The 11,664-nt window shown below is 44.1% G+C and overlaps 1 protein-coding gene across 4 annotated transcripts; it reads left to right on the plus strand.

Annotated features, from left to right (window-relative positions):
• NCOA4 (nuclear receptor coactivator 4) lies at positions 1 to 8,340 on the plus strand. 4 transcript variants are annotated; one of them, XM_042817811.1, is made up of 10 exons: positions 1 to 72; positions 1,320 to 1,473; positions 1,928 to 2,068; positions 2,193 to 2,281; positions 2,746 to 2,854; positions 3,371 to 3,442; positions 4,100 to 4,246; positions 4,400 to 5,407; positions 5,758 to 5,847; positions 6,547 to 8,340. In XM_042817811.1, exons 2-10 carry the CDS (start codon positions 1,333 to 1,335, stop codon positions 6,550 to 6,552), a joined length of 1,803 nt encoding a protein of 600 aa, XP_042673745.1. In that variant the 5' UTR covers positions 1 to 72; positions 1,320 to 1,332; the 3' UTR covers positions 6,553 to 8,340. The 4 variants fall into 4 exon arrangements, with proteins under 4 accessions (XP_042673745.1, XP_042673746.1, XP_042673743.1 ...); XM_042817812.1 differs by having other exon boundaries at positions 38 to 61; XM_042817809.1 differs by lacking the exon at positions 1 to 72 and adding an exon at positions 367 to 641.
• Positions 8,341 to 11,664: the final 3,324 nt, after the last annotated feature.

An 11,664-nucleotide genomic window follows, 5' to 3' on the forward strand; every position in this document is an offset into this window, starting at 1 on the left:
CGCCGTTCATCTCCCGGCAGCCGCGGCGCCGCTGTGGCGATAGCAGAGCGCCGGCAGCACGGGGAGGGCACGGTGAGTGGGGGCTGCTCGCGGGTATTGCCGGATGTCGCTTTCTCGGTGCGCAGCGCGCCCTGCGGTGCCGCCGGCTGCTGATGGGTGCTCGGGGAGCATGATGCCGGGGCCGCAGCTGTGGTGCGGTCCTTCTCCCCCAAGTAGGCTCCCACGCCTTCGCTGAGGCGCCCGGTCCGTGGCGATAAGGCGCGGGGCTGCCCTGCCCAGCCCAGCCCTGGGGAGCGCCTGCGGTGCCTCCCGCTCGGGCCGCTGGGAGGCAGGGACGGGTGTCCTTATAGCGTGGGTTTATTTAAGGGGCCGACGGAAGGGAAAAGGAGCCGTCAGACGTTTCCGTAACGCAGCGACGCTTCGGCCGTGTGTCTTCTGACGGAGCAGAACAGCCATTTTGCGAGAGCCGCCGGGCTGCGTGTGGGAAGGAGGCGTTTGCCGCTCTTTGTGCACGCCTCGCGGGGAGCCTCGAGCGGCAACGGCGCCGTGAGGCGGCTGTGGGGAGGCTGTGAGGTGACTTCGTGAGGCGGCTGTGCCGGGGAGGGCTCAGCTGGCGGGTGTGCTGTGACTCTGCTCATGTGGTAAGATGGCTCCTGAACGAGAGGGCTGAGAGAGCTGTGGTAGTCGGTTTGTTTGCTTGGGGAACTGAAAGGTGCGTTTTGGTGCTTGCAAGGGTGGAAAAACAAAATAAGTGAAAAACTTACAGTCAGGCTGCATTTAAAGGAAATGCCTCAGGGAGCTGCAGGCTCCACGGATGGCTGGTTTTAAGGGAAAATCTAAGGGATGTTGTAAGGGAGTGCATTAGTGAGGTGAAGGGTGTGAAACCTTGTGGAACAGCAGCTGTGGATGAGCCAGGCTGTGTCAGTACAAGGACAGAATGGCACTCAGAGGCTGTTCTTCCCTTCCCTGGCAGCTCTGCTGAGCCTTGCTGGGATCAGCTCCCAGCTGCTAGAGTTTGCTGGCTAGACAGAAATGCCAGGGGCACGTGAGCAGCAGGGAGGGTTGCCTAAGCTTCTGTGGTTGAGCCTGTTGTCAAATATCTGTTGTTTTTCCTGTGGTTGCATAAATTCCATGGGCTAAAGCATTCTGGAGTCTGCTGTTGCTCCTGGAGAGAGCTTCATCTCTGCACAGAAAACTGTCGCTGTGGAGTCTCAGGCTTTGTTTTTCCCTTTAATAGTGAAGTAGTGCAGATGGTTTTTCATAGGATGCCCTTCCTCTTTCCTTAAGGAAGCTTCTAAGAATTTACTATTGTGCTTTAGGAACGCGCTAAGAATGAGTCTGCCACAAGACAGAAATAGAAGCTCTTGCAGCAGTGAAACACTGGCAAAGTGCCTTCAGGCGAGGAAGGACTTGGAAACAGCTATCTCTGGAATTGTCAAAGCCGAGCAGCAGATTAAAGAGAACTGGCGAGAGGTAATTTTTCATTTGTTAAAAATGCATTAATAACTAATGTGACTTCACTGACGGTTTAAATCATTCCAGAGTACTTTCTGTGGGGAGGATAGTCTGAAGTTTTCCAAGAGATGGGCAAGTATCTTGGCCTGTAACCTAGGCATGCTTTTAGTGAAGTTGTTCTGTATTGCTAGCTTAGGCATGCAGAATTTTCTAAAGCTTTTGGCTGAAGTATCTGAGTACAGAGATGTTGTGAATAACACTGCTATTTGATAATCCTTTAGAGGCAGCTTGGAAAGTTGCACTGACTTGTGAGTCATGCGGTGTTGTGGGTTACTGTGGTTTAGAGCTTGAGGAATAAATTGGTACAAAAATACCACTTCTGACTGAGAAATAATATTTTGTAATCTGTGCAGCATATGCTCGTTGGTAATGTTTGACAGCTACAACAAAAATGGAAAATGTTACCTTGCAGGTTAAAGCTAAGATTCACAGCCATATCAGTCGCCAGCTGGAATGCCTGCGCAGCCGTGAGGTGTGGCTGTTTGAGCAGGTAGATCTCATTCAGCAGCTGAAGGAGGAGGCGTTGCAGCAGCAAGCTCAGCAGCTCTATTGGGTAAGATGGTTGCATGTTCATTTTCTTGCACTAGGATTTTAAAATGAACTGCATCTTTGCAGTTATTTTCTTAGTTTTAACCTGTGAAGCCCGAACAATAATGAGTGTTTTGTCTTTCACACAGTACTTGGGACAGTTCAATTGCCTTATTCATCAGCTGGAACACTCCTACAATAACGAACTAGCAAACCAGATTTCAGTTTGCCTGGAGAGGTAAGTATTGATTATGATGCAAGCTAACACAATTGGTATTTATTTTGACTTACAAACTTAACCCCATTTGTGATTCTGGAGGAACTAGTAATAAACCTGGGTCATCATTTCTGCATTTAGAAGTTCATAGGGGTAAGGTCTTTTAAAGCACTCTGAAATATGATTCATCTTCCTCTTAGATTGGAAGAAAACAAATAAAGCAAGACCATAAAAAGCAGTGGGTGTACTCATTTATGCAGATTTCTTCTGATTTTAACTGGTGATGGCAGTTGAAGTAAGAAGGAAGAACTTGTGTTTTGCTGGTTACTTTGCTGTAGTTTGTGAATTTGCACCTCCTTATTTTTTTACGAGCAGTAAAAACCTTTCATTTTTCTTAATTATTGCCTAGTCAGTTCCCAAAACAGGACAGGTGTAGAAGACAGACAATTAAAAAAATAAGTCTAACTCTCATCTTACTCTTTCAGACTGGAAGGTCTCACTCTTAAACCAGAGGAGTCTTCTGTTCTGAATTTTGAGGCTGACACATCATACCTTCGCCAGGCTATTACCTCATTTGGTTCAATCAAAACAATGGTAAGCATCGAGACTTTACTGGATCGCAGTACTTAAAGTCTGTGTATGTATAGTTAGAGCTTGAATAACTCTTGTGTACAAGTCATATAGTTCTACTTGTTTAGTATTTAGACAGTGCTTTATTAATTATTGCACTTACCTCTCATTTTGACTGAACTTAGATCTAGTTATATATTGTGTTACTTTGGTTGTATTCTTACTCTTTTCCAGCAACTGAAAAATTAATGTTAAGTGTGAGCATCTAAAGGAAAATCTTAGATTGTGGGAAGGTATCTATGCTGTAGAAGTATTTTGGGATTCTTATGTAAGCAATGTATCTTTCATATTATTGGAGATCATTCTCTTAAAGGCAGTGGAATGGAACTAGTGTTTTTATAGCAAATCCTTTTTGTGTTCTGAATATTGAAAATTGTTGGCTATTAAGAGTGGATCAATTGTAACTGCACTTTGTTTCTGCTTCTTAGAAACTGAAAAAAACTGAGATTTAAACTGAATTTTACTTCTCTCTTCTTACAGCAAACCTCAGAGAGAGAGAATACTTCTCCTTGGTTCCCAGGGCAGAATTGTTCCCTAACAAACTGTGAGCAGGTAAGATTAGTACTCAAATCTGTTGATGGTTTAGCTGTATCAGTGGTAAGGAGAACTGCAGCACAGTGTGTTAGCTTGCTTGAGGAGTAGTTTCTGTTTGTGAAGATATCTGAGTGGCCAATAGCAGCTGCTGTGCTCAGCAATAGTGATGTGGTGTTCTAGCTGCTCCAGGAATAGATGTGCAAGAAGACAGCATGAAAATGAAGTTGGAGTTGGACTGTCAGCCACATGTCTTAAATGAACGGTCCTTTTTGTTGTCAGGTCAGGATTGGGAGCTGTGTAATTTGTTTTAATCCAGGAGTTCATGGGAAACAAGGTGCTGGGCCCTACACAGAAACAGTGCCAGTGAAGATTTGGAGAGCAGCAAACCAAAGATGGAAGTGTGGTCAAATGTAGGGGGTTGTGACTAGATTGTACATTGTAGAAGCTGTTACTTCCCTTGGTTGTCTTTTGCTCTCTGAACAATCTTGTATCACAAAACAGCCAAGGCGTGCCTTGAAGTCATACAGATGACTGAAGATCTGCTTTTCTAACTTTCTATCTAGAATAAATACTGGTTCAGAAATTCTGACATCTACTGAATGTTCATTTTGATGTTCACCTTCGATTGCTTCGGCAATTAGACAACTTGATAACTATCAGTGTTTTTTTAATTAGCAGAAAACACTGTGTGGGGCAGTGGGCACCTCGCTTGCTGACTGGTTGCTTGGAAGCAGACCTGTGGATGTTTGCCGGGCTCCATATGTTCCCAGCACCAATCTTGAGGAATGGGTTACCCAAAAATCTGTGTCAGAACCCAGCCAGGTATGCCATTAATGCACTAACCTTGTAAGGAGAGAATGGTTGCAGGTGGAACGTGGTAGAATTTAATTCTTCTGTAATTTTGAAGCAGTGACTATGCAGTTATTGAAACACTGTTTTTTGGTGTCAATAACTGTACTTCAATGTCTTTACTAGGATTTAAGCTCTTCCAAAGTCTGCTATTTTGAGAAAGCCTGGGGAAACTTGAAAGATTTGGAAAACTGGCTCCTGCGCAGTCAACAGCATCATGTTGCTGGGAAGACAGATGGCCCTGGTCACAAGGACTCCACTTCGACTTCCAACTCGTCCTTTTCCATGGAAAATAAGGTGGAGGATTTGGAATCCCTTGTGCAAGAGGAGGTGGACCTTTCCGACTGGCTGCTTACACCTGGCGTGGAAAACGGAGGTAGTGCTTCAGATGAGAAATGGAAGTATGAATTTAAACCTTTTAGGGAAGAATTTAATTGCAATGATTGGCTCCTCAAAGCTGAAACATGTACCAGTTGTCGTGGCAGCCAGATCAAAAGTGTGGAAATTGAGAACCTGGGAAATCTGAAGTGCCTGAATGAGCATCTTGATGGAAAGAAGTTGCCCACTACATCTGCTGTAAATGCCTGGCTTCTTCAGCACCCCCAGGCTCCTTTTAAAATGGAAGATGTGTGCAAAGCTAATGAGCTGTGTAGCAGCTTCTCAGAGTGCGTGTGTGATGAAAACTGTGGAAAAGAGGCTCTGTGTAAATGGCTTCTGAAGAAAGAAGGAAAGGATAAAAATGGAGTTCCGGTAAGCCAGAAAGCTGTACCAAACCCAGAGCATGAGATGACAAAGTCTCTTGTCAATTTCTGGCTTAACCCTTCACAACAGCTCCCAGGGGAACCTGTTAGCACCGAGAAAGTGGATTATTCAGCAGAGATAGCAGAACCCTTCAAAGTACTGCTTGAAAGGCCTCTGACAAGCTGGCTAGCCAAGTCTGAACACAGAGCAGAAAGTGGAGATGAAAAGGCAAGCAGAGAGAAAGTAAATAGTTCCAGAAGTCCCTTTATGGACCTCTTGGCTCCGTTCCACCACCCCTTGAACGTAAGCAGTTGGGTGTTGGCTTCAAACAACCTAGAAAATGATAACCCGCCTCCAGTGGAAGATAAATGGCTCCTACACAAGAAAGCACAAGTAAGCATATTCATAACTGCTTGTTACTGCTGTGTTTTAAGCCAATGGAAAGAGTTTATTGTTTAAGAACTTTATGCCTATCTTTTTTTCTGAATTCATAACTCTTCTGTACAACATTGGCTGATAATTTCTAAGTTTTTTTAGCTCTCTTAATGTCTTCAGTGATTATTACTTAGTTATTTCAGTAGACTGGGCCAGTGTTTCACATACAGCAAGAGTTAATTTTTAAATACAAGTAGTCTTCATCTTACAGATTCAGGATACAGGTTTTTTCTTTATGAGTGCTTGACGGGTTTTGAAGATGCATCAGAATGTTAAGCTGGCATTAATGAAGGTGGCGATTTTTCCAGGAGTTTGGCCTTCCTACGGTTTGCGACCTGTTTGCCTGTATGAAACTCAATGGAGATAACGAGAGATGGCTGTGTCGCACCACTCTGCAGGTAGGCTGCACTGACTGTGTGTCAGCATATCTGCCCCTAACCGTAGCTTAGGTACCAAATAGAAAAGGCAGTGGCTTTCATCTTCAGAGTTCTCCAAATGTAACCTTTAACGGCGCTGAGATTTCCTGCCCATACACCATCTTAGCAGCTTGAGTCTTCTGCTTTTTCATTATTCCTTCTCTTGATTCCAAGCCAGGAAAGGAGTTGCTTACGTTCTTGAGTAAAACAGTTAAACTGATTGACACTTGATGAAACCATGTCAACTTCTATTGTGACTAAAACATGCAGTTAATGTTCAAATGCCTGGGTAACTTCTTTCTTGTTTTGGTAATGTATTTACACATGACATTGTGCTTCTCCTCGCTGTCAAAATAATCACAGAATCATAGAATGGCCTGGGTTGAAAAGGACCACAATGCTTGTGTAGTTCCAACCTCTCTGCAGTGTGCAGGGTTGCCAACCAACCAGACCGGGCTGCCCAGAGCCACATCCAGCCTGGGGTAACTGTAATTGTTTTCAAAATTCGTGGAGAGCCGCCTTCTTAGCAGGTGCTCATCAAACCCTAGGAAGCAAGATACTCTTTTTAGCAATCATTTCAGTAGGATTTTTTCCCAGTGTCTTACAAATGCTTTTGTCCAAAGGTGCTTCTTCATGTTTATTGCAGATCAAAAAGAATAACCCTGTTTTAAACTTGTTTAGATGTGAAGAACTGGAGGCGTTGGGATTGTCCCCTTCCTGCTGACGAAACGCACATCACGCTGAGTGACTGCAGCCAGCTGAATTCTCGTCTTGGTGTTTGGGGGTCTGCTTTGTCTTTTACAATTATAACAGAAAAACAAATATTCATATAACAGAGTTGTGGTGCAAAATACGTCGTCGTCTTATGATTAATTTTGAAATGTAAACCCACTGAGCATAAGCAATCTGACACTATAGAGATGTTAGTCAATTTGTAGGTTAGGGGATTACCTGCATCTTCTTTCATGGGCTCTCTTGAAGTATATTGAAACCAGTGCGAGCATAAAGCAAAATCTCTGGTGCTGTGAATCATCCACCTTGGCCATCCACTTCAGAAATGTTGCATTTACATTCAGATGCCACAGCTTTGACATGAGCTGGATTCTAGCTCACTGGGGTTGCGAGGTAGCTTAGACTGTGCTTGGAATTAGTTGTTTTTAATTGAGCAGTTGCTAATTGCAAAGGTTTCTTTTGCATCTTATATTGGTGTGTCTCCCAGCTGAGTACGCATAGTCTAAATTTTGAATACCTCTGTTTGTGGAACCTGGCACATGACAGGAGAGTTGGTAACATGGTTTGCAAGTTCTTGAGCCCTTCAGAGGACAGGGTAGACATTGGTCTGACAAAGGAAAAACAAAATCGGGTTGGTGGGCTTTTCCAGAGTGTGAGCTTTGATGCATCGGTAGAGCCAGAACCTTCTGTGTCCACAGCATTTAGTAACTACTGAAATTTCATGGGAAGAACTGTAAAATTACATGTGTATGTTTCTGATAGTTTTAGGTAAGTCATGATGAGCTTTTATTGATTAAGCCAGTGGAAAGCAGGAATCCTAGCCAGGTGGCATTTAAGGTAATATTTGGGGAATTGGATTCCTTCTCTTCAGATTGGATTTATTTTATTTTTTTTTTTTCTAATTGGGAAGCACTGGCTTTACAAACTGCAGATCCCACTGTCTGATCAATTTTAATGTTTTAGCTGTGAAATTTCTTACTGTTATCAGTATGAAAGTGAGGGTTTCAGTAATTCTGCTCCCTATAGCCGTGGACATGCAGCTCAGGAGATATTTTACATCTTGAGTTCATGGGAAACAAAGCGATGTTGGGTGGAAATGTGGATCACACCTGTCAGTTTGCATGAGAAACTGAAGTTGCATCATTCCTGCTGCAGCTTCTGCTCACTTCAAACTTAGTGACTAAAAAGCCTCTTTTTCCTACGGCTGAGGCGTGCCTCAGAGTAAAAATGATTTCACTTCCTTACAGTGCTGTAGAAATTAACAAGATCCAACCTTGGTATGTGCGCACACGTTGCTGTCTGATACAACCTGTGTATTTGTTCCAGTTTTGGGGCTGAGAGGTACGCTGCACACCTGAAACTGGACCCCAAAAGGGCTTGACATCAGTGGACCACTACCTAGAGGCTTTTGTACTTCAGTAGTTGGAGCTTTCTATTGAAAGCAGAAAGGTGCTTCCGAAGCTCACTTTTCTCCTTTGAACGTGTCTTTGTGGCATGGGGAGATGTACTATCACTAACTCCAATAATAGCCTAATTTGATTAGCAGTTGAACTTGATGAAGATGATTGAAGTGCAGCCCACCTCCTGTAATTCCTTGTAGTTGTTGTGTGCTACCTTATCAGTTCATTATGAGCCTTTAAACCTTGGGGGTATGTATTCCTTTACTTACTCAACTGACTTATCACTAATTGATATTTATGTAAAACATTAACTAGTCTTTTCCATTAAAATAATTGCAGCCAAGCTGTGTCGTATGGCTTCTTTGTGGGATGGTTAACAAAACTGCGGGACTAGCCTGGGTGACTTCAGCTCGGGTGCTATTGTGGCTCTGCTCTCACCCCAGCACTGGGTTTGTGCTTCAGTTTGCTGCTTGGCTCCCACCTGCACTGTAGTCAGCTGCCCAGGCCAAGGAACCTTAGGGAGCTTACTGCCATCCCTGCAGTGAACAGAAGCTCACAGACGCATAGCTGGTATGGCTAAAGCACTGGCCTTTATTCAGGAGCTGTAAGAAACACAGGCTTAGACAAAATGGTGTCTTTTGAGTCTTATTAAGCCTTGAATACTGAAGGATTTATGGATTTTGGTTTTTAATATGATTCAGTCCTCTTCTGTATCCACATTGTGTCTGCCTGCACAGTGAAAGCTGGTTCTCTCTAGCTCTTGAGCTTTCCTTGTATTCGAATGTCAGACTTGTTGCATATTTTGCCTCTCCTCTGAGGATTTCCCATTCCTTCTAAGTGGCACTGTACCACAAAGCATTCTTCTGTGACAGCGTGCAGCTGGGCCAGGCAGCCTTTCCACCCAGTTACCTGGAGTTTCTTTTGTGGGTGTATGTGCATGTAAGCTTTTTTCCTAAATGGGCCAGACCTTCCCTTAGCAGCCACATGTGGAACTCCTGAGCGTGTATCCTGAGCATACGGCTTTCACAGACGAGGACAAATAATTATTTCAGATCTTCTAAGTACAAAAGGAAGACAAAATAGCAGGTGCAGATAACATTTCATAGCTTTGCAAGCAGTCAGAAAGGTTTTCTTTGAGCTGAGGGGTTAGGCTGATGTACTGAGGAACTGGGTGAAAGCAGGGCACGGGCAATCCCAAGCAGGAGAGCAGAAGCCCGGTGAAGGGCCAATGCACCCAACACCAGGGCTGCTCATGGGGCATGTGAGGTGTGCCTGTGGTGGCCAGTACATCTGGGCAGGGAGAGGGGGATTACACAGTGGGAAAAGATGCCTGGGTGGAATGCAGTACCAGTGCTAATGATAGAGTACTAAAAAAGGCTGTGGTACCTCCCATGTCACTGTGGAGCCAGGCGTGCAGCAACACAGGCCAGTATGCAAGTATACAAAGCTTCATTTAAAGCACACTAATTTTCTAGCTGTACCTCTATGTAGAGAGGCAAAATCTGATAAAACCTGAACTGGAATTGCCCCCATCCTTTCTCAGTCCCACGTTAAGTCAGAGGAAACACAACCTGCGAGCTCTGGATCCTTTTGCTGCCCTGACGAACATTCCCCCACGTGTTTTCAGAAGCAGCTTCTGCTTCACTGAGGAAGTTGAGGTTGCCAACTTGTGACTAATGAAGTTTAAACTAATTCCCCTTTGTTACCACAACTCATCTGCTGATAAGGAATGCTGAAGCGGGGTTTGCCTTTCTGTTCATTGAGCTGCACGCAAAAGTGGCGGCAGAACAATCGGAAAGCTTTCCTTATAGCTGCTGTCTCAGGTTCCCTTACTTGCTGCCACAGCATGGAAAGGTGTCCATCACTCTTGCTGGCAAAACCAGATGCTGTGCCAGGCACAGCAAGCAGACAGAGCACAGCACTTCGGGACCACGGAGGTCCCTTATGCCCACATTTACATAATTCTCTTTTGGAGGACTACGATGTGCTTACCAAATCCTACAGGTGCAACTTCCTTTTATTCCTACTGACCTCACGCATTCTTTTGGTCACAGCTTTTTTAGCAACAGCTTTATGCTGACTGCTCACAATTTACTGGTGACCACAGCAACTCTTGCACATAAAGCATGAAAAGATGCTGTCTATAATCCTTACAGTTTACGCAGTTTTTCTTTGGAGAGCTTGGAGCCATCAAATATGGACATGTATGTTAGTGCATGCTGCTGCTACTAGATGGCCACTGCTCCCCTTTTTCTTCCATGTGAAAACTGCAGCATTCCAAATTAAATCCCATGCAGAGCTGGCTGCTACTGTGGTTGTATTTCATAGCTCAACTACGCATCATGCTACATAAAAGCAGGTTAGGAACCACAGGTGTTAACAGCCTTAGAAAGAAAGCTTATTGCAGAGCTCTGCTCTGAAGCAAACAGTTCCAGGCAACAATCCTTTGTCTATCCTTGTTAAGCATGCAGGAGTACAACTCCTATTAAAGATGACCAAAAACCATGGACTGGGAGGAACCCTCAAAGCCAATGGGGAGGAATACAGCAGCTCTATCTGAAATTGCATGCACCTTTCCCATGTCCCACCATCAGCACTGCACAGCTGGTGCCCAACTCACCTTCCTGGAAGCAGGACATGGTTTCTTAAGTGGTGCAACCCTAAAGAGCATGTGCTAAAAGGTCCAGCCCTTATACCACAACACCAACATACAACCCACTCTGAATGAAGTGAAACATAAATAAGGTTTAACAAAAAACAGCATTTACAAAGCAGATGGAAAAAAAAATGGTTTTTTTTTTCCTTTATGTTAGACCTAGTTAAATGCTGGCAGAAAGCACCCGCTTTGAGCTGGCAGCCAAGCAAGGCCAATAGAGTGCAACTGTAAGTTCCTTTAGGAGAGAGGCTCCTTGACAGAGAGAAAAGCAGAAAAGCACTGCTATCTTTCTTCTACTTTGTCTCTATTTTTGTGCAGTGTACGATAACTATCAAAAGCTTTACAGGAGGTTATTTATTAAGTAGTATCTCTCTTGGTTGTTTTTTTTTTCCCTTGCCTTTGTCCTGTCCTGGGCCTGCTTAATTACAAACTTAAGAAATGAGCTGTTAAACAGTAATCTTGACTACTGAATTGATTTGTAACTTACTGTTCCATTTATCTACAAAAAATGCTCTCAAGCATTTCACAAACCATTTCATGGTTTCACTTCAATGCTGGTAAAGGTGTAGATTCATCACATCTCTGTTTCATCAGTAACCTATAAGAACTACTTAGGGATTGGGAAGAGAAACTTAATAATTAAAAACCCAGTAAGAGCAAGCAGGAGAAATACTTGTATTGCTAGGCTTCTAATGGTTGGCTGAGCGAGCTGTAAGGTCCTGGAGCACCAAGGTGTTTATAACCCAATGACAGCTGTCTTGCAATAGTAATTGGTTACTGCCCTCCATCCATACACATATTCTGTATTTGTTACAAGTCAGGGAGTGGCACCAGCCCCTGCCTTGCTGTCACCATGCATCAGGAGACAATCAGCCATCCAGCACTTCCCCTCACCCAACTGCCTCATGACTCTATCACAATGGGCCTTCAAAGCTGAACTGTAAATGCAAGTCACTGGATGCAGGACGTCTTTGTCTCAACAGCAGCAGGAACAGCAAACCATAGAAAAGG

The sequence above is a fragment of the Centrocercus urophasianus genome, unplaced genomic scaffold (assembly GCF_019232065.1).
Source record: "Centrocercus urophasianus isolate 14NV4802_14NV808 unplaced genomic scaffold, USGS_Curo_1.0 seq_17, whole genome shotgun sequence".
Taxonomy (NCBI): Eukaryota; Metazoa; Chordata; class Aves; order Galliformes; family Phasianidae; genus Centrocercus; species Centrocercus urophasianus.